At 37.3% G+C, this 20574-nt stretch overlaps 1 protein-coding gene across 1 annotated transcript; it reads right to left on the reverse strand.

Annotated features, from left to right (window-relative positions):
• Positions 1–368: 368 nt before the first annotated feature.
• LOC122084076 (DEAD-box ATP-dependent RNA helicase 13) lies at positions 369–19820 on the reverse strand. Its single transcript, XM_042652119.1, has 16 exons — positions 19480–19820; positions 19179–19361; positions 18802–19062; positions 18327–18511; positions 18071–18253; positions 17539–17715; positions 14968–15356; positions 13676–13856; positions 11673–11795; positions 11472–11588; positions 6074–6178; positions 4104–4244; positions 3925–3990; positions 1364–1522; positions 805–892; positions 369–708 (listed from the first exon to the last, which is right to left on the reverse strand). The coding sequence occupies exons 2-16, from the start codon at positions 19333–19335 to the stop codon at positions 653–655; spliced, it is 2388 nt and encodes a 795-aa protein (XP_042508053.1). The 5' UTR covers positions 19336–19361; positions 19480–19820; the 3' UTR covers positions 369–652.
• Positions 19821–20574: the final 754 nt, after the last annotated feature.

Here is a 20574-nt window from a genome sequence, read left to right on the forward strand (position 1 = left end):
AAGATTTCTCTATCCAAGAACGTATCCGCACCAGCACAGAGACCAATTGGAGTACGCAAGGAAACATCATCAAGGAGGGCAATTCTGCCTTTCATGGGGGTGGGCCAAATTCTTTCCCCATCACTTTTTTTCTGGATTGCAAAGCTTCACTTTGCACAACAGTGACATAGTTTAGGCTACATCCTAGCATGTGAGCTGGGTACTCTTTCGCACCAATTTCTAGATATTGAACCGTTTCTTTTGAAGAACAGAAACCAATAAACAAATTGAGTCAAAGCCATACCAAAAGGCAACAGGGTTTCCACCCCCTTTTCTACCAACTTCCTAATAGTTTTCTTAGCCAAACATACGACTACGATTTAGAATCATACTTGAACCCTCACTTTCCCTATAATTTCAATGTTCCGACATTACCATAGTCGTTTTCATCTCCTCCTTTTCCTCTTCTATCTACGCAGAGGAATGATGCAACTTTATAAATTGGATACAAGCAATAAAAAAGTAGCATTAAAAAAGAAAATAACAAAACCACTCCTAAAACACCTTTTGCCCAATGATACAACTTAAGATAAACAAATCCTGATAACAAGGATAACACTTTGTTACTTTTCTCAATTTTCCTGATATTCATGCATCTACTGAACCAATCTATCTATTCATTGCCACATTTGAGTCTCCTCCTCTCTTTCCTTCGCTTCTCGTGTAAACCTGGCAAAAGGGGAAAATTAATAAATAAATACTTGAAACATTCTTCCTCACACATGAGAGAGAGAGAGAGAGAGAGAGAGAGAGAGAGAAGCATACGTTTTCTTTCTTCTTTTCGTTTGCTTCTTATATTTTGTATCTTTAATTGCTTCTCAGCCATCTCTTTCAAATCTATCCGATTGCGTGCCTGAAAGTAGAGGAATACAAAGAGAAACAAATTGTGAGATACAGATACTAACATGTATGAAGATTTCCTTTTCACAAGTCACGGGTTGAAATTTCACAACACATTCTACTAAAGATACACATTCTACTAAAGATCCCAACAAATGAAATCAAAATGAGCGCTACCATAGCTATTGATTCATGTGCCATCCCATTTAAGTGACTAGATTAGATTGAGTTTACAATAAATCCACAATATAATAATATATATTAACATCTATCAAATAGTAGTAATAATTAACAATATCTCAACATAAAGAATCATTAATCCTCATTCAAGGTACCCTCTTTCTAAGAAAATGAATGAAAGAACTAACTCCATTGAAAGGTATTTATCTTAAGCAGTTGACAGCAGAATATGGAACACCCTTCATGGGAAAATTCAAAGTAATGAAAAAGGAATAGGTCAGTACAAATGAGTCTGTGCCCATACCTCATGGCCAGCACTACGAAGTGCCTGAAGTGGCTCCACACAATCCTGACCAATGACCGTGAGTTTCCCTCTTTTGTTTTCCCCACTACCCCCATTTTCACCCATTTTCTGCTTAGCCAATTCTTCAAATTGGTTTTGAAGAAGGGAAGAAACACCAGCCTGCGGGAACATCAAACAGGAAAAAGTTAAAATTCGTCAAGGTTTTGTGCATGTTAACACAAGTGTAAGGGAAATATATATCCCTAAGCGCAACATGAATCAAACAATCAGATATAGTATCATTGACACGAATTTTGCGCCTAGAGGTTCAAAACAGAAGCAATGTATACATACTCAAACAGAATAATAGACATCATTATAATGGGAAAAATTTTGCTGCTGGTAGCCAAGGGAATGAAATTCCAGGGGCAGGTTTGAAAATACCCACCTTGGGTGAATTTTTCCACCCCTACCCCTGAGATTCCATTCCCCTGGATGGTACCAGGGGCCTGGGTTGCAGCCAAGTTTCGTTCTTACAATGCAGGAAAAAAAAAAGGTCACGAGTCTAGAACTCCTTTCTCTGGATCTCTTTAACAAGACCAAACCACAGATTCTCATCAACAAAAATTGGGGCCCAGTTGGTATCATTTCCCAGTCTTGAATCCCCAATTGATTTGACTGTAGAGGTTTCTAACTTGTTAATGGGACGTTGTGCTTGTTCTGGAACTGAGGAAGAAATTTCTAGTATATTTCAGGATGACGAAAAAGGAGCTGCTAATATCTATTTGCAAGTTGAAAAAATAAAGATAATTCCCTTACAACAAGGCAGACAGGGAGGGAGTCAACAAGGGGATTTCACACCGATCTACAACACACCTCTATTCTTTTTGATGGAATAATAATCATTATCATTTTCGTGACAAGTGAATTTTTTATTGCAGTTTGCAAACGATAAGCAGCGTCAAGGGCACATGGGTTGGCCGCCAGCCATTGTGCTTCCATCTCCAAATCCCCCATTTCGGATTCAGGTTCGCTTAGCATTTCCAGGACCGGAAGAACCTGTTCCCTGTAGTACCTTTGCCGCTTCGTTGTGGGTTGACAAAGATCTGTACCCTTTCCCTCTGGTACAGACCTTTACCTTTTACTAAGAGCCCTTCGAATAAGCGACACCCCCACTAAGAAACTAATCTCTACTACAATTGCTAGATGAGAAGCGGCTCCGAGCAGCCCACAATGCCCAGATATATCAATGCAGGATTTACCATAAGGCAGCGCCGCTTTGAAATAGGAGATCTGGTTCTGAAGAAGATTATGGATCTCTCGGTTCAAGAAATAAGAGGATCAAACCATTTCTTCTGACTCTTTTTCAAATTCGATAAATGTTGGTTGATCACATATTTAATTATAGTTCTATGATTCAAAGTATCAGTTCCTATTTGGTCCCTTTGAATTCCATATTTGAAGTTGTGATCAGATCTATTCATTAAAAAGAATAGATACCATAAGATCCTCCTCTATTCTTCATTAGGCTCTCAATTCCCGAGGCTTCCAACTCTTATTTTCCTTTTTTGTATAAAAAGACACTTGCCAAAACCTTTAGCTTCATGAATCATGATTGTGGTGATATATGATTTAATATCATGGCCTAACACTATTGAATCATGACTTACCATCCACAAGCTCATTAATTCAAAGGGGGATGCTGATGAGTTCTCCCACCCGAGAGAAAACGCTTTTATTGTGTACAAGTACTAATTTTTCTTTTTTTTTGGGTCCGTTGTACAAGTACTAATGACTAAAATAAAAAAGAAACTAAATGACTAGGAATAGTTAAGGCGTGATGACTGATGACCTGACCAACATTTTACTCAGGGGTAGAAGCTTTAAAAAGACACATCCAAGAAATCATGTTCTAACTCAATGTTGTTGAGTCACGAGGCCATTCGCCAAGAAAAAGGCAGAAAATGCAAAAACAATTTATGTATGACCAACATATGCCATATACAACCATTACTGAGTGATAGTAGCATTACTCACCAAATTGCAACTTCAGAAGCTCAAGAGTGATCACAATCTAATTATGATAGTCTTACGTAGAAAAGCTAAAAAACTGGAATGATTGAAGTAAAAAACTTCAACACTTATAATTTGTGCATTGTATCTTTGCATAGTGGAACTATCACCAAACTAAAAGGCTCTAAAGCCCTTTCATCATTCAAAACTAAGAAACTGTAGAATACTGAGTACAAACTACAGTGTGCTTTAAAACCAACCAAACTGTATTGGTGAACTGTTGGACCCGATAAAAGGATTTAAGAAATAAAACATAATAACAATTTCAAGTTATCAAAATTTCATATTTAAAATTTCATGTCATAGCAGTCACATACTTTGTTGTCGTTTGTACTTATGGCATCATGGATTCATAGTTTGGACCCATTGAACCCTAAATCACTGGATCATATGGTTTATTATATCCAATAAACTTTCAAAACAATGAAATAAATGTCAAACGCCCATGAAAAGCAGTTGAGACAAAGAAGGGTTATCAACATAAAAAAGAAAAAAGATAGAAAGAATACCCCAGCCAGAAAGCGTCGAGAAAATGTTTTTGGCTGTAATGGGCATGAAAGATTCACTTTCAGCTCCTGCAATTTGACACCAACAAAGTTATTAACAATTTTTTTTTTTGGATAGGTAGTTAGAAAGCCTTTTAGATCAAGGATTTACACATTAATAAAAATCCAGATTTCAAGCAAACCTGCTGTAACTTCTGCAAATGAATAGATTTGGTTTTCTTTTTCGTATAATTGTTGACTCTTTCTTCCTCACCATCATGGTCCTCTAGAATCATTTCAACTGATGCAGCACTTCGTTCCAGCCAACTTTTCTTCGCTTTATCCTGGGAAGTAAATGAAGCATTCCCACACATTAATTAAACTAAAGGTAGTTGACGAACAAAGAGAAGTTATACATGCCATCAGAAAGATTTTCTGTTCAATTGTGAACTACACAGCAGTAAACTCAATAACACCATCAGCACCTAGCATTAATATACAAATCAAGGGCAAGACTAATGAAGTATAATAATCGTAAGCAGTCCTATAAACAAGAATGGAGATGGAGGATCCCCTCTCTGTGTCCTAGAAGCACCAAACTAGCCTTCAATAGTACCATAAATAAGAACAGACATGTCCAAGGAACAGCAAGAATAAGAAGATCCTTTACACTACATGTTGCAGAAAAGAAGTGCTTTAGCATATTTACTTTGCACACCACTCTTAGGATCCCACTTCACAATCAGAAAACTGTCGAGATCAGCCTCCCTTAGTCCCTTCCACACATGTAGCCTGAATAGATGAAATCATAGTATAGCACTGCTCTTAGCCTAGAGGCGACACCTTTGAAAGTTTCTAATCCTCCTTTGACATTTGTCCCCAGTTAAAAGAAAGTTACAAGTTACAGTTTCTGCGATTTATATCATGGTGAAAATATTATTCCAAAACATTTGACATCTAAAGGTTACAAGGAAATCCCACACTTTGCTTTTTTCTGATAAAATGGGAAAATTATGAAAGTAGCATTTTTTTAAATCCCTTCTTTATTTTTATTGCTGTTGGCATAGGGGCTCAAGCCACTGACCACATGGAAGCAGTGCAATATATCAACAGTTGGACTACAGGCATAAAACATAACCCAATGTCCATTATCTAGAGATGGATGAAGCAGGATATAATGACATAAAACAGGAAGTGACAAAATGTTCCACTGTTTTTACAGGTATAGTCATGGAAGACTAGTGCAGCTATTAATTTTGGCCTCCCAGGTGATGACTCAGAATAGAGTGGAAATACTCAATTCAAGGCCCCTTCAGTGACCAAATAGTAGCAGTAAGATAAACAGCTGGGCTATAGGTTTAATATGTTAATCCAATGTTCACAATAAAGATCATGTAGCGTATAATGATCTGGAACAGGAAAGTAGCAGAATATTATGAAGCTTTTATTGATAAATCTACCTATTGTACATCTGTACTCTCTTCGCTCCACAAAGCCATCTTGTGATTGAATAAAATTATTAATTATCACCCCCCCATCGTCCCCGTAAAAAATAAAAAATAAAAATAAAAAAAGGAAAATGGCAACAAGAGATATTCCAATATAGTGAAGGCAGCTGCATGACACCTAGTCATGTAGGACGACACTGGTGACAACAAGGCATAAACTGAAAATAGTCAGATTCAAGTCCTCCTGTCAAGTTTAACCCATAGTGGTCCTTAAAAGCATGCCTGCTTTGGAAATTGGGTTCAACCATATACAACATCAAATGTTAATAGGATATGGCATGCAACCAAGTTGAATATGGGGACAGGCCTAAATTCACTGCTGGAAACTCAGATATTTACAGAATCTATAAGGATTCGATCCTTTATCTGACATAGTCATAATAGTTGAGTAAAGAACCTCCCCCAGAAAAAATAAAAATTGCAGAGACATGTGCAATATAAAGTCTAAACTACAAATGTGGAATAAGACAAAATGCAAAGGCAACTGACCATGTGTGTGAGCACACATAAGAGAGGAGAGAGGAAGAGGTACCAATAACAGAATAACCAAGAAGTCTCTTCTACCACTGCAATTGGACCTCCAAAAAGGAGTTTCCAATGAAGGAATTAAAGAGAAACAGTGCAACAGATCCACAAAATCTGCAGTAAAGAAAAGGTCTGTTTACCTCTGAATCCTTCCGCAAAATCTTATCTATTTGACGTGCCAAGGATAATCGTTTCATAACCTCTGGCATGTAAGAGTTATCTAGAGGAAACCGTTGAAGACTTTCCTATTACCAGGACAAGGCAATTAGCATTCATCTAAATAATTAAGAAGTGATAAGTTCAGAACTTTAAAGCAAGAAATGCCTCAGAAAGACGCACACAAATTACAATATAGTTCCAATTAAAACTACATTGGGTGAACTACCAAGAGAAAATAAGTGTCAGTCCTACTGTTTCTTCTAATGCTTTACTCCTATCTAGCTTTCAAGAGGAGAGCAAAATAATATAGTGACCATATAAAACAGCAAAATGATTAAAACTGATGTGGCTTTTGACTGTTTCTCTGATAGTAGCTGAAAAGTTCAACCCAATTACAAGCATGTTGGTAATATGCCGACTCCAATATCAAATTTTGAGTCTTCAATATCAACCGTGACCAGTAAAATTGACGTAACAGATCACAATTAATATGAGAATGGCAATAAACACAAAGAGCCTATAGGTGAGGACATAAGCATTTTTGTAGCCCAAATACCACCAGCAGAGGATTGATTTAACAGCCATCACTCCATCAAAGACTGAGAATTCCCCCTAAGAATAAAGCTATGATGCCACAAAGACCATGATAATGCAACCCATCTGTTTCCCAGTGGAACCTAAACTAGCATGTCAGGGATGCAGTTTGGCGATGGATCTAGAATAGCTTTTATTTACTTTCCTTTTTTAGAGTTAGAATTAGTATGGTAGATTTTTATTTGAGTGAGAATTTTATTTCTATTTTAGTTAGGTGCAATATTTGTTTCAATTGAGAAAGTAGATCTGTTTTCAATCTTTAAATAGGTTTATTGAACTCAACTGAGATCTCGAATTGAATGAATTGGAAAATTTATGTTTTTGGTTTGAAACGATGGCTGCCATGGGTGGTTTCCCTCTCTCTCTTTTCAAACTGTTTCTTATTTCATCTCCTTCTCCCCCTTCTCTAATATTCTCTACCCATCTCTCTCTTCTGGTTTCTCTTTTCCCTTCTCTGATATTCTTCTCTTCTTCCAATCTATCGTCCTGTATTACTGTTCCTTTCTCTCTTAGTGCGATACTTGCAGCCCTCCACAGTTGAATCGAGCCCCCTCAATCCTCAACTTTTGTGGCTGAAATTTGGTACGTACAATCCTTACCTAAAGGCGACTTAACCTGGAAAGTTGGGCATCTACATCTCACGTGTGTGGTGAGATCCAACCCTCTGAAGGAACCTGCAACTGTGCTGTCCGTTTGATCTGGTTTCAGAAATTCCTTTGCGCTTATTGAAAGGCTATTGATTCTATTTGAAGGAGGGATTCAAGAGGGCTGAGAGAGGGAAAGTTATCCCTTAAATCTGGGTTCACTTGATGCCTGAACTGGGTAGTTCCTCCACCTGCAACTACCGCTGATTCCAATTTTCAGAACTCTTTATTCCAAGTATTGCTTGAACCCTTGAGCTGTACTAGTTTGGAATGGCCCAGCAGGCTATGGCGACAGTAGATCTGAAATTTTAGAGCTCATGAGAGAGATTTCAAAGGCTGAAGCTTGTTTTCCTCTTGGGTGTTCCACCGCCTCCTGTTTTGGCTGTCTAGAGGTTGAAGACAACCCCAACAGAATCGTGAGTTACTAATTCATTCTCTTTTATTCTAATTTCCTGTTATACCCTTCTGTTTACCTTTAATTCTCCCATCTCCCATATTTCTATTTGTTTCCTAGTTTATCCCCACCAGATAACTATTAATCCCCTTTATGTCCCATCTCCCAAGTAGCACATTATAATTTCTATTTATTTACAACTCTGCCATTCCCTTAAACTTCAGTTTATTTACAGAACTGTCATTACTCTTTATCTTTTGAATTTACTATTGTATCGTGGGCCCTAAGCGATCCAATTCCTGTTCTTGGAACCCGGATCCGCATTAGTCAGAGAGCAGGATTGATGCAGATTAATTACCAAAGTAGGCTTGTTTTATTTGGAATAAGCCTAGGGTTGGGTTCCATACATGTTGGGCCTTTGATCCCATGTGTTTTGAGTGTAATAGACCACTTTTATGGTCTAAAAGGGGGGCTCAAGATTGAGTACGGGATTACTAGTTAGTTTCCTTTTTCCACTAGTTTCCTTTTTAGTTGGGTTTGATTGAGTTATATTTGTTTCCTTAGGAGTCAATTTGTTAATTGAGTCAAGTCATTAGTAGTTAGTTGAAATTAGAGCCCCCTATTGAGTTATATTCGTTTCTTTAGGAGTCAAGTTGTTAATTGAGTCCATTAGTAGTTAGTTGAAATTAGAGCCCCCCTTTAGACCCATAAAAAGAAAACTAGTGGAAAAAGGAAACTAACTGGTAATCCCGTACTCAATCTTAGAGCCCCCCCTTTTAGACCCATAAAAGTGGTCTATTACACTCAAAACACATGGGATCAAAGGCCCAACATGTATGGAACCCAACCCTAGGCTTATTCCTAATAAAACAAGCCTATTTTGATAATTAATCTGCATCAAGGATCTAACGGTGAAGCAGTTAGGACTATGGTTTTAGGACCATTTGAACATTTCTTATAATCTAACAGACTTGGGCCCTCTTTGGTATAATTTCTATTCAATTTTCCACTGCTTTCTTGAAATATGTCAATAAAAAGTTTTTGGTCCTGAAATTGAAAGTGTTTGATTACATCAATTGAAAATAAGATCAAGAAAAAGAAACCCGTTTGGTAGTCCACTTTTGAGAATAGATTCTCTCTTTATGGTCTTCTTCTTCCTTTGCAGAACCAACAGGAAGAGATAGGGAATGTTACCTGCATAATGTTCTATGTCGGATCATTTCTACCATCCAATATACACAGGGCATGGGAGCTTGTCCAAAGAAAAACCTGAGCTGATGAAATGGAAATCGGCAACACATACACAGCAGCATTGGCAGCAGTATAGAAACAAGCTCGAAATATATATATTTATATATAACAAGGAAACGAATTTCTGTGAATAATGATCGACCAAGTCTGCTTCATACTTCAAGTGGTCGCAGTCTATTAGGTGCTTCAGAGAAGCTGAATTAGGATTGGAGCAAGCATAAGATTAGAGCTTAGGTCCCTCCTCTATTTTGCATCAGAAACCAGCTTCCCCTTGTAGTCCTCAAGGAGTTGATGAGACAGGACTTCTTCAAGGAGCTATTGCAATCAAGAGAACGGTCGAGATGGCCAAAGACATGTTGAAGATGGTTTTGTATGATCAATTGAAGGGAGGAGAGGTTGGGGGTGGCTCACAGTATACAAAGGGGGTGGGGCAAGAATTGCAAACGGGTGTGGGAAAGACTTGCAGAGGGGATGGGGCGGGAGTTGGAGAGGGGGTGAGGCCAAGGTTGCAGAGGGGGTGGCTCACAGTAGAGGGGAGGCAAGGGGAGTGGGAGTGGGAGTGGGAGTGGATGTGGGGAGAGGGGGCTGCAGGGGAGGGCTAAGGGGAGAGGGAGCTGTGGGAGAGAGGCGTCACCGGGGGGGATGGTGAGGAAGCAAGTCGGTGACGACATTTCAAAGCTGTCAAGCAAAGAACCTTTGCTGCGAGAAGAGGTGATGGGGGTCTTGTTTGGTATCAGGCTTGGTGATGGCAAGGTGGTTGTGGCTCATAAAGGAAGCTTTTGTTCATCTTCTCCATTCACTCTCCAGGCCAAAATAAGATTAGATGGATAGATAGATAGATGTAGATGGATGGGATGAGCTTCTAGCTCAGTGGCAGGCTGCTAGGCAGTTGAGCTCTAGCGTAAGACCAGGCAAGGTCGAAGGTTCGACCCTCCTACCCCCGACATTTTTTGATATAATAGTAACTTAGTAAGTAGGTTAATAGTTAGTAATAAGTGTGGCCTAGTGGCTCCTCATGGGTCCCTCATCTAGCCCCAATGTAGGTCTTCAAAAAAAAAAGAAGGGACGAGAAGAAAAGAGAGAGAAATAAGGATTTTTTGAGTTTTTAATGAAAACTTCAATATTGTCCATGCTTTGAGCACATACATGCTTATTAACAATTTAGTGCATAATAGGCGGAAGTGATTTCAGCCTCTGAAATTGAAATAACTCCACGGCTATTTCAAGATTCATTGATGTAGATCGAGCTTCAAAAAGAAAGGGGTTGTTGGTTCCATCAACCCAAACCAGTTAGCCCCAATGTTGACCCATCAAGCCAACCCAAAACCAGAAATTACTGTTCACTTGAACAGCACCCATGAACAGTGATTTGGTCTTTTTTCTGTTTTCATTTTATTTTTTCTTTGTTAAGAAGCAGTCAAAAGTCAAATTTAGTCTCTAGAAGGGTCTTTTATTTCTATGTTTATTGTTTCTTAGTCCCCAAGTTTTTAGTTTTAGAAATAGAGAACTCTCGGTTTCTATTTTCTAGTTGTTTCCTATTTTAGATCTTTCTATGTCATTGAGTCCAAGCCTCTACTATATAAGGAGGCATTGCTGTAATACAAAAATTGATTAATGAGTTGAGGGTGAGAGACCCAAGCCGAGATAGCCATCACTATCTCCCCTTTCGTATCCATCGATTCTCACCTGCTTCCTTCCTTTCTTCGTCTATTTTAACTTTGTCTACTGTTTAAAGTGAGATTGAAGCCCTCTAAGATTGCTGATCAGGAGACACAACCAGGCTACTAAATCCAACTTCAGCGCTTTCCTGAGAAGAATTTTCAAGTGAGTAACTTCCAAGTCAGATCTCTGATTGCTGCAGGATTTTTAGGGTTTGTTGAGGACCTTAGAGGACCACTCAATCCAAATTTGAGGATTATCCGACACTTCCAGCCTAGTTCTTGAAGGTTCGCCAAAAATTTCCTTTTTCTTGAAACCAGCAGATTCCCAATTCAGCTGTCGGAAATTTAACCATATAAGATCTCCATTCAGTCCAAATTTCAGCCTCAACGGAGCCCTATTGATTGAGTTACGAATTTCCCAAGTTTCGACCTAAATCTGAGTCTATTTTCAGATCTGTTCCTGCTGTCAATCTAATCTATTCTAAGTTCTTGTTGGAGTTTACAATGGATCCTACAGGGACTGGTTACCTTGGTAATTAGTCTGACATCATTCCTATGCAAACTGGTTTCAATTTGTCTGAAATTAAGTGCAAAAATTATACCAAACAGCCTCAGAAATTAAAAGAGCTCCTAGAAATTGAAAGAGAAAGCATACCAAAGAGTGCTTTAGTTTATAGTGTCTCAGCAATCACAACTGTCCAGGATTTTCCCATGAACTTTTAAGTCAAATGAAAAAAAGAAAATAAGTGGGCATTTAAAAAACAAAAAACCAAAAAGAATATGTGATCCAAGACCAAAATAAATTTTTGTATAGTGTTCTTTCCAGGATAAAAACCTTTGAAAATGATCTGCATAAAGAAGCAAATTTCGATCTATCACTTGGAGATATTAATGCAATGCTGCACCCATCAGCAGAAGCTCTAGCAGTTCTTCCACTTCTATGAACATAAACCTAACAAGTTAAAACAAATTTTAGTCAAAGAATACAAAAATTCAAAAACCTACTTCAACTGGAAAAAATCCATTAATCACTCACTTCTGCAGAATGTGGAAGCTGATAGTGAACAACAGTTCGAACACCCGGAATATCAAGGCCCCTTGCTGCAACATCAGTGGCAACAAGTATACCATGTTCATTTCCACGAAAACGATCAACTGCCTATGAATAACATGAAAAGAAGAAGAAACATTCAGTGTATGCATTCAAACAATGAGGGGGAAGTACACCAATTTTGAGCCAAATGAAATGATGGAAGTAAATAGAATGAGGAAGCTTTAAAATGAAATAACAAATAAGTACTATAAAAGGGAGGCAGAGAGTTTATCACAGTTTAAAGGGCAGAATGAGTGATATAGTTCCTACATCGAAAAATGCCTGTTTAACACGACACAAGTGCCAACGATCACATGATATGACAGATTCAACAAGAAAATTGTTTCATTTTCCTTGCCAATATATGGTTTATAAAAAAAACTTGGAAAAAACAAAAGTTGGCTGTTGCTTTAGTAGGCAAAAGTGTCTTTCAACAGGAAAATTAAAAGCCCAATAAGCTCTTAATCGAAGTTCCTTGAAAAACTCTAATTCAATAGCTCAACTCAAAGTTCCAACTAAAAATATAAAAATCATTATTCATACATACAATTGAGAAAACAAAACAAGATCAGAAAAAAAAAAAAAAAAAGGAAGTCTAGCAAAATCAAATCCTAAGATAAATTAATTAACACCCAAAAAAAATAAGAGGAATGTTTCCTTTACTGCCTTTGAAATAAACCTTTGTTCAAGACCCACCTTTTTAAGCCACATGGAAGGGCCAAGCTTGGCAAACCAACCATTAGATGAGGAGTCCTTGGTAATGTGTCAAGTTTGGGGTCCCATCAGCCATTTGGCAACCAGTGTTAGAGCTTAAAATCTCATATTTTCAATATTTTAAACTTCTCAACCAAAACTGATTTTCATCCACCTTTTGAAGCTTCATATCTCCACGTGGGAAAATGCATCATGGGTAAAACTTAGAAGATTACCAGATATACAGATGGTGATGTGGAAATATCCATAAAATTTCAGCACTAATTAAGCTGCCATGTGGCACATACTAGAACCATGTAGACAAGATTGTACGCACTGGATGACCATGCAAAGGATCCCTTCCCCCACCCCACCACACCCCCCCCAAAAAAAAAAAAACCTGGATAAGAATTTCTTATGTCAACAATACACATTCCCAATCACCTTAGAAACACTTACTTATTTAACCCAATTAGAAGATTATGCAAAATATAGAACTTCAATTAAAGAATTAAAGTTATTGAACATCAGCCACTCTGATTGTATAATGAATCCTCCTAATAAGCATAGAGCATCTGGTTAAACTGAGTTGTATGAAATAGACCCCCACATCAACTATTTTTGAGTATATTGTTTTTACAAGGACAAGTTGGAACATAAGAAAATTGCATAAGGCAATCAAAACCAAGTTTGACATTTAGCACGCTCATTTTCTTCAAAAGGATAGTTTAATATGGGAATAGCGTCCTGTGCTCAGTACCTGGGACTCCTCCCATCATGCCCCAAATAACAGGTCTAATTGAAAGCAAATAATCTGGTAAGTTCTTAATCAATTGTTCTATTGTAACAAATCTAAAAATATACTATCATTATAACTATGCTTACTGTTACAACCACTTATCCTAAAAGCACAAGCAGTTAAGTAAGGGCCACAACATTGTACATATAAAAACAAAACACCACCCCTCACATGTGCCGGGCCCACACACAGAGCTCTACATGTGATACTATTACATGGTGGAACCATAATGTGGCACCAAGGGTACAAAGCGTAGGGGCACAAAACACGTAACCCCACAAATACCAGGAATCAAACACCCAACCTTCCATCCCTGATACCATGTTACAACCAATTATCCTAAAAGCTTGAGCTGTAAAGAGCCATGACAATGTATATCAACATGCAAAAACACTTACACATCAATTGATGATGTACAAGGAGGAAAATAGTAACAAAGAAATGAGGCAAACACCTTCAATCTAGCTCGCTGTTGCATTTGAGCATGTAGGGTCCAAACAACTATGCCAAGGATACGTAATAGGGATGAAATGTGACGTAAAGCTGCAATTGATGTACAGAAAACAATTGTTCGCCCTTGTCCATGAACACTTAAAATATAGTATAAATAAGCATCTTTATCCTCTTCCCTGCATCTGCAACCCAACATATTTTAACAGCACACAATGAGAACAGTAGTAATACTTTAAGAAAAGTTACAGAATTACCAGTGTCCTTATTGATAGATTAGCATGTAAAGTAAGAATGAAAGCCCAATAAAAGATTTAAAAAAAAATTAGATGCTTCAGTTTAATTCACATTTCACCAACGTGATCTATTTAATAATTCAAGAACTATGAACTTTACGGCTGACGACCATTTTGATAGATTAGCATGTAAAATAAATACAGCCCAATAAAAGTTTTAAAAATGAATAATAATATTAATTTTCTGGCCAAATATAGAGAATGAGAAATTAAGGGTGCTTCCAGCTATGAGAAATGATTCAGCAGTTATCTCTTTATATATCATGGTTATCATCATTGAAAATTCTTCAGTGTAAAATTCAGGAATCTCTTTTATTTCAATTGATTAAAAACAAAATTCCTATAAAAATAAAGCAGTAATAATAATCAAAAATTCAGGAATCGCTTTTATTTCAATTGATTAAAAAATAAATCTTATAAAAATAAAGCAGTAATAATAATCAACCAATGATAAATGTGGAAAATTGACTGATCCACTATAAGGTAAGGTCAAATTAGAAAGATTGAGATAAACATATATACTAAGTTTATCATGAGTAGGAAGGACAATGGAATTAAAAAAAAAAAAAATGAAGCCTTTTCTAATCCTTACCAACAAAGATTTTTGTAACTGATTCAAAGACTTTCTTGATCTAGTAATTAGATTTGCCTTCACTTTTCAATGAAAATTCTTGGACTTAAATAGGAAAATAAAGTATCCACTTTAATTTTAATTACCAAATTTGGTAAGATTTTAAATTGTTTATGCAATTACAATTACAACTTGACAAGAGTTTCTATTTTTAAATTAATTCCCTTCCCTTCATTTCCCTTCTTGCAACCACGTAGACCCTAAATGAATACATATGAAATAATACCTGAAAATGATCAAATCAACAAAACAAAAAAATAACTAACAAGTATATTTTCCCCCTATGAAATAAAATAAATTTAACATAAGGTTCTACATTATCATATCACCAAGATACATCATTGACAAGATAAAAAGGAGTGTACATACTCGATAAATGACTCTTCAAGTTTATCTGCCACAATTGAAGCATTTGTCAAATCAACAACAGCAGCATCAGCTCTCATCCCTGCTCGCGCAGAAAGAGTTTCTATAGAACTAATGCCATCATTCATGAAATTCTTTGATTTAAGTGATCTATGCTTTAACTTTTTCCGGAAATCATCTGACAGAGATATAGTAGCAGAAAAGACGAGTGTTTGCCTTTTCTTTCTCTGGACATTAGAAACTGTCACACAGTTCTGTGTGGCTTGGTTATGTCCATCAACAAAGCCAATACCCATGGGAAGCATGTCAATAATAGACTGCAACTCATGAAAATGCCCACTCTCTATCATTCGATCGGCCTCATCCAATATAAAAAAAGACAACGAGTGCAACTGCAAAACAAAATATTTGGAAGTTGATAACAAATAAGGACATCTCATTCACAACAAAATATTTGGCAGTTGATAACAAATCATAATGTCTCATTCATAACATTATGCAGAATGCAAGACTTTCTTATGTTTTTAGGAACTCAAACCTTATTGAGGTATCCTTTTGAGATATTCATACCCCTTTTCCAATGGTTTTAGTCAGTTGTTCTTTAATATTATCCAACAAGTAAATTTGTGTATTCCTCTATATTTGTGCATCATCCACGGGATGTAATGCAGCACTAATCTTGAACCAGTGAAATCCAGTAGGAAATCAGCTTGCAACAGGATCAAAGGTAAGGAATGGAACCAGATTTTCAAAGAATTTTAATAACAGAGATCAAGAAATCAGTTCAGCCAAAATTCAAGTCAAAGGCTCTAATTGGATGGAATAATATAATATCAGAAATCAGCCTCTACTCATTACTCATATCCTTAGGATCTGAAGATTCCTACTTGAAGAAGAAATTTCCAAAATCTGTGAATCAAAGAAAGGTCTAAACAAGCAGTTTAGAAATTAATTTTAGTACCAAATAACTGAAAACAGAACTTGAAATCTGAAATCAGACTTAGAAAACAGAACGTGAAAATCAGTTAAACTGAAATCGGAGTTGTAGTAGGAAAACAGGACATCAGTTTCGAGTTTCTTTCTCTAAAAAAGAAACTCATATTTCAAATCATCTCCAATTGACGGGGGGTGTTACATATATAAAGAACTTCTAAAATTCCTAAAATGACTCATTAAAAAAACTTCTAATCACTCTCTTATACTAACTTAACGTAATTAGTACCAAAATAGAACTCTTAATTCTTAAAAGCTAAAAGGCATTCTCACTAACTCAACTCAACTCACCTCAGCCTTATCCCAAACAAATGGGATTAGCTACATGGATCCTTTCCCCCCCAATCAGTTCTATTCAAAGACATACTTGTAAGTCATAAAAAGGCATCAGTTATGCATGTCTTTCCTCACCACTTCTAGAGTCATTTATGTCTACCACTGGCTCTTTTAGCTTCTTCAATCTGAATCAAATCACTCCTCTGTACTAAAGCATCTAAATGTATGGTGATCCCCTACTCATCATATATCAAACTCAAGGTAAATGGAAGATAAAGGGGCCGAAGTCCTTACCGCCACGCCTATAACGAGGGGCTCAAAAAGAAATTTGAGATGCAACCAAATTAAGAATCACTTTGCCGATGATGCCCTGCCCTACCCTGCGATCTATTATTGTTGCCTTTGTTGCACATGTCCATGCCCCTCAAACGAATTTCTCACAGCTTATCATGTATCGGTGCTACTCCTAAATCAGCTCTAATATAATATTTCCTTATTTTATCCTTTCTAGTTTTACCATTCATCCATTTCAACATCTTCATCTCAGCAACACTAATTTTATCAATATGATGTTTCTTTACTACCCAACATTCAGCTCCATACATCCTAACCAACTCAAACACTTAATTACTAATTTTGTGCACTAACTTTAACCCCCACTTTATGGGATTATAAATTAAGTCATTTACAATGAAACCCAAGAAAATAAAAGGCCCAACCTAAAATACAACTACCCAAAGCTTGTTTTCAACCCATAGAACTACCACCAGCACTTTTTGGGCCTCCCCCAAGGTTGCAACTAGGCCTCCATACAAGATGACAGTGATCCAACCACTCCAATGCAACTGCATCAGAATAAACAACTAAAGTAGGAGCATCCAAAATGACAGGCAATAGTTCTTCTTTCTGTGAAAATTATAAACAAGTTCCATCCATTTCAAAATAATTCAAAGAGCAAGATACAATGGGCTGTAGTCCAACAAGTGTTATTGCAATATGGAGTGGCGAAAGATTAGACTTAAAAATTTACAGGCACAGGGGTCTAACGATAATTTGAAACCATAAGATCATATCAAGGTTTTGGGTGTTTTTGGGATTAGGTGTCTTTCACGTGATGGTTCACATATGGAAGGTTCTTGTAAATTGTAACTACAGAATATTCTCCCTACATGAAGCAGGAAATATGCTATAAATTCCAATGAGAAAGTAGATACATTACCTTCAAATGTAACACAAAATGCAACATCACTCAACAAAATACATCCAACCACAACTTAATCTACAACAGAAGCATTTAGTGCTGACCTCAACAAGGTGTTTGTCTCCTCCTGACATAAGCTCCCAGAGCCTCCCTGGAGTTCCAACAACAATCTCAGGCCTCGCTTTCAGAAGTCTCTCCTGCTTTTCTGTCGACATTCCACCAACAATGGCAACCACCCTGACACTGATAGTTTTGGAAACTTCCTTGAGATGATCAGTGACCTGCAAAAATAACAACAGAAAACCCAAGGGAGGTTTCATAGTCGCCTTAACCAGGACAGCGAACCTAAATAACCTAGAAATAAAGGAATAACCAACCTAAAAATTTGCATTAGAAACTAAATGATAATGTACATTTGTATGCTTCATTGTAACAATGTTAATGACATTCATATTGCAGACAATGCTGGCAACCAGGAACCTCAGCTGGGATCAAACTTGGGCTTTGAGAAAGTAATTCAATGAGCTTTGATTCAATTCATTTTGAAATACTACAGCTAATGCAAGACTTGATTGCTGCATCACAGTACCACATTAAGTAAAATCAACTGCCAAAGCAAATATAATTTATGAGTACCTGCAAGGCAAGCTCCCTTGTAGGAGTCACAATAAGAGCCCGAAGAGGACCTTTCTCCAGTAAACTGCCTTCCTCTGAGGATGATTTTGCAGCTTTCTCTCGCTCCTCGAGGAGACGTTGCAAGATGGGCAGCCCAAATGCAAGTGTTTTACCAGATCCCGTCTCAGCAGCACCAATGACATCCTATTAGAACATCTGTTAAGGAACAATATTGGACCATAATTCTTCAATATTCAATAAACCAACTTAAACTAACCTTGCCTTGATGTGCAGCAGCAGGGATACAAGATTTTTGTATGGGTGTGGGCTCCTTGAATCCAAGCCTGTATATTGATTTCATGATCATAGGATGGAGCCTCAACTCATTCCATGCATAAAACTCAGTTTCATCAACAACCGACTCTGCTTCCACATCTTTGTTGGCATTGGCCTCTGGTTCAACTGCCAAAACAAAAGATAAAGTTTTCAACCCCAGTACTGTAAATTACAAAACTAGCACCAATGGAAATACAATCTCAATGCCAAACTAAACGTTCCTAACTGTATCATGAGAGAACCAACCGTTCCACGTTTAAACTACTTAGCGTACCAACATTATTTTTGGTTTTTTGGCTCAGAGTCATCGCTTGGATAGAAGATACTGAGACACTGTCAAGCACAGTGTCTTCGACCACTTTTGGTACATTAACTCCATGATAAAACCAAAAAATAATAATGCAAGTAAGACTAACCGGCATCTGGTACTATGTTTTGCTGCTTCTTTTTCTTCTTCTTCTTCTTGTTTTTATTCTTTGTCTTCTTCTCGTCCTCCACTTTCTCTTCTGCAGTATCTTCAGAGTCGTAAGCAGGACCGCCATCAGCATCCTGAAGTTTCCGCTTCTTCGATTTGGAGGGATGAGAAGGTTCTACTACTACTACTTCTTCCCCCTTTCCAGGTTCAGGAATCACAAAACCATACTTGGATTCATCAATCTCTTCAAGGGAAAGAAATCCTGCAATACATCATCGAATACCAAAAAAAGACAAAATCTGAGAGGAAACATAGAATTCAAACATCCTAATTTCTGTTCAAAGAGAGAGACCGGAAAGAAATTGACGAACTACAAACCTCCTTCGAGGTCATTGGATCCATCAAAAAGCGTAAACGGATCCTCTTCGGGAAGAGATGAGTTCCAAGGCAGTACATCCAATCTTTTCACGTCAGGTTTTGCTCCAATATTCCTCTTCCGTTTCAGAGAAGACGAAGAAGAAGTTTTGCCGGCCATTAAAGATGCAGGGATTGGGCTCACCCCTGAAAGGAAAAATAATCAATTAGCACAGATACTAACTGTAAACAAAAATCAACACTAGTGACGTAGAGAGAGAGAGAGAGAGAGAGCAGTTAATCCGTAAAAAACGAAGAATGTAACCTTTTCTCTTGCAGAAATTCTTATCCCGAGGCACCAAACCCTAAAAGGAAATGTAGACAGAGAGAGAGAATGATATAGAGCGGAGGTTTGTTTATGGAGTCGTCGTCGTGATGGATAAAAAGGTCTGTTCTTTTGCTCCTTACCAGATTCTCGAGTCTGTTCTTCTATGCTAACTCCAGCTTGAACACAGGGGCGGTGAGAGACAGAGACAAAGAGGGAGAGGAGGTGATGGTTGAATACACAGGAGGGAGACAAAGATGAATCCACACAGGGGCGGGAGAGAGTCGAAGACGAAGAGGGGTTTTTGCTTCAGGGTTACAGTCCACTCCCCTGTGTTTCTCACCCTCAGCCGAGTCTCTGCATCTACGTTGATCCCCTCCCTTCGATCTATAGACGACACGTGCTGACATTTAATCCACACCATCAGATCGGCTCATCGGCAGCCCATCCCGAACCGTAGACGAGCCAAATTCGGGGTGGAGGATTTTTTTTTTTTATGCGAATAAAAAAAATGGAAAAATTATATGATTACCCAAAATTATGTTTGAATTTATAAAACTATCCATCCAAAGTTTCAGTTAACAAAAATACCCAAAATCAGGTTTGGGTTTACAAAACTACCCAAAATAGTGAGTCTTCATCTTCCACATATAATCATGTATTTTTTTATTACTGAAACTTTGTGTGGTTAATTTTGTAAACTCAAACTCATTTTTTGGTATTTTTGTTAACTTAAACTTTAAGTGGGTAATTTTGTAGAGGAAAACCTAATTTTGGGTATTTTTGTTAACTGAAAATTTTGGTGGGTAATTTTGTAAAGGAAAACCTATAAGTAAGTAATCAAGTAATTTTTCCAAAAACGGGAAAATTACAATACAATTTACAACTTGATACAAAAAAGTTATAGAATCACTTACTTAGAATGAAAATCGGTCTTGTGGAATCATATTGAATATTTGATGATATATTTCGATTGCATGAATTGTTCAAATAATCTCAATCAGTCCCTCTCACAGTGGAAGAACAAGTGTCCTTAATCATGATTTTCCCAATTAAAGCTTTATAGGCTATAATTCTAACTAAAGTCATAGGGCA

The sequence above is a fragment of the Macadamia integrifolia genome, chromosome 7, assembly GCF_013358625.1.
Source record: "Macadamia integrifolia cultivar HAES 741 chromosome 7, SCU_Mint_v3, whole genome shotgun sequence".
NCBI classification, from domain to species: domain Eukaryota; kingdom Viridiplantae; phylum Streptophyta; class Magnoliopsida; order Proteales; family Proteaceae; genus Macadamia; species Macadamia integrifolia.

Excerpts from the sequence above, each read along its gene's own strand:
- LOC122084076 (XM_042652119.1), bottom strand. The coding sequence starts at position 19,335 with ATGGCCGGCAAAACTTCTTCTTCGTCTTCTCTGAAACGGAAGAGGAAT. Across the intron at positions 13,857-14,967 it reads CTTGAAGAGTCATTTATCGA|ATGCAGGGAAGAGGATAAAG; the intron begins GTATGTACACTC and ends GTTGGGTTGCAG. Across the intron at positions 6,179-11,471 it reads TATGCAGATCATTTTCAAAG|GAAAGTCTTCAACGGTTTCC; the intron begins GTTTTTATCCTG and ends TCCTGGTAATAG.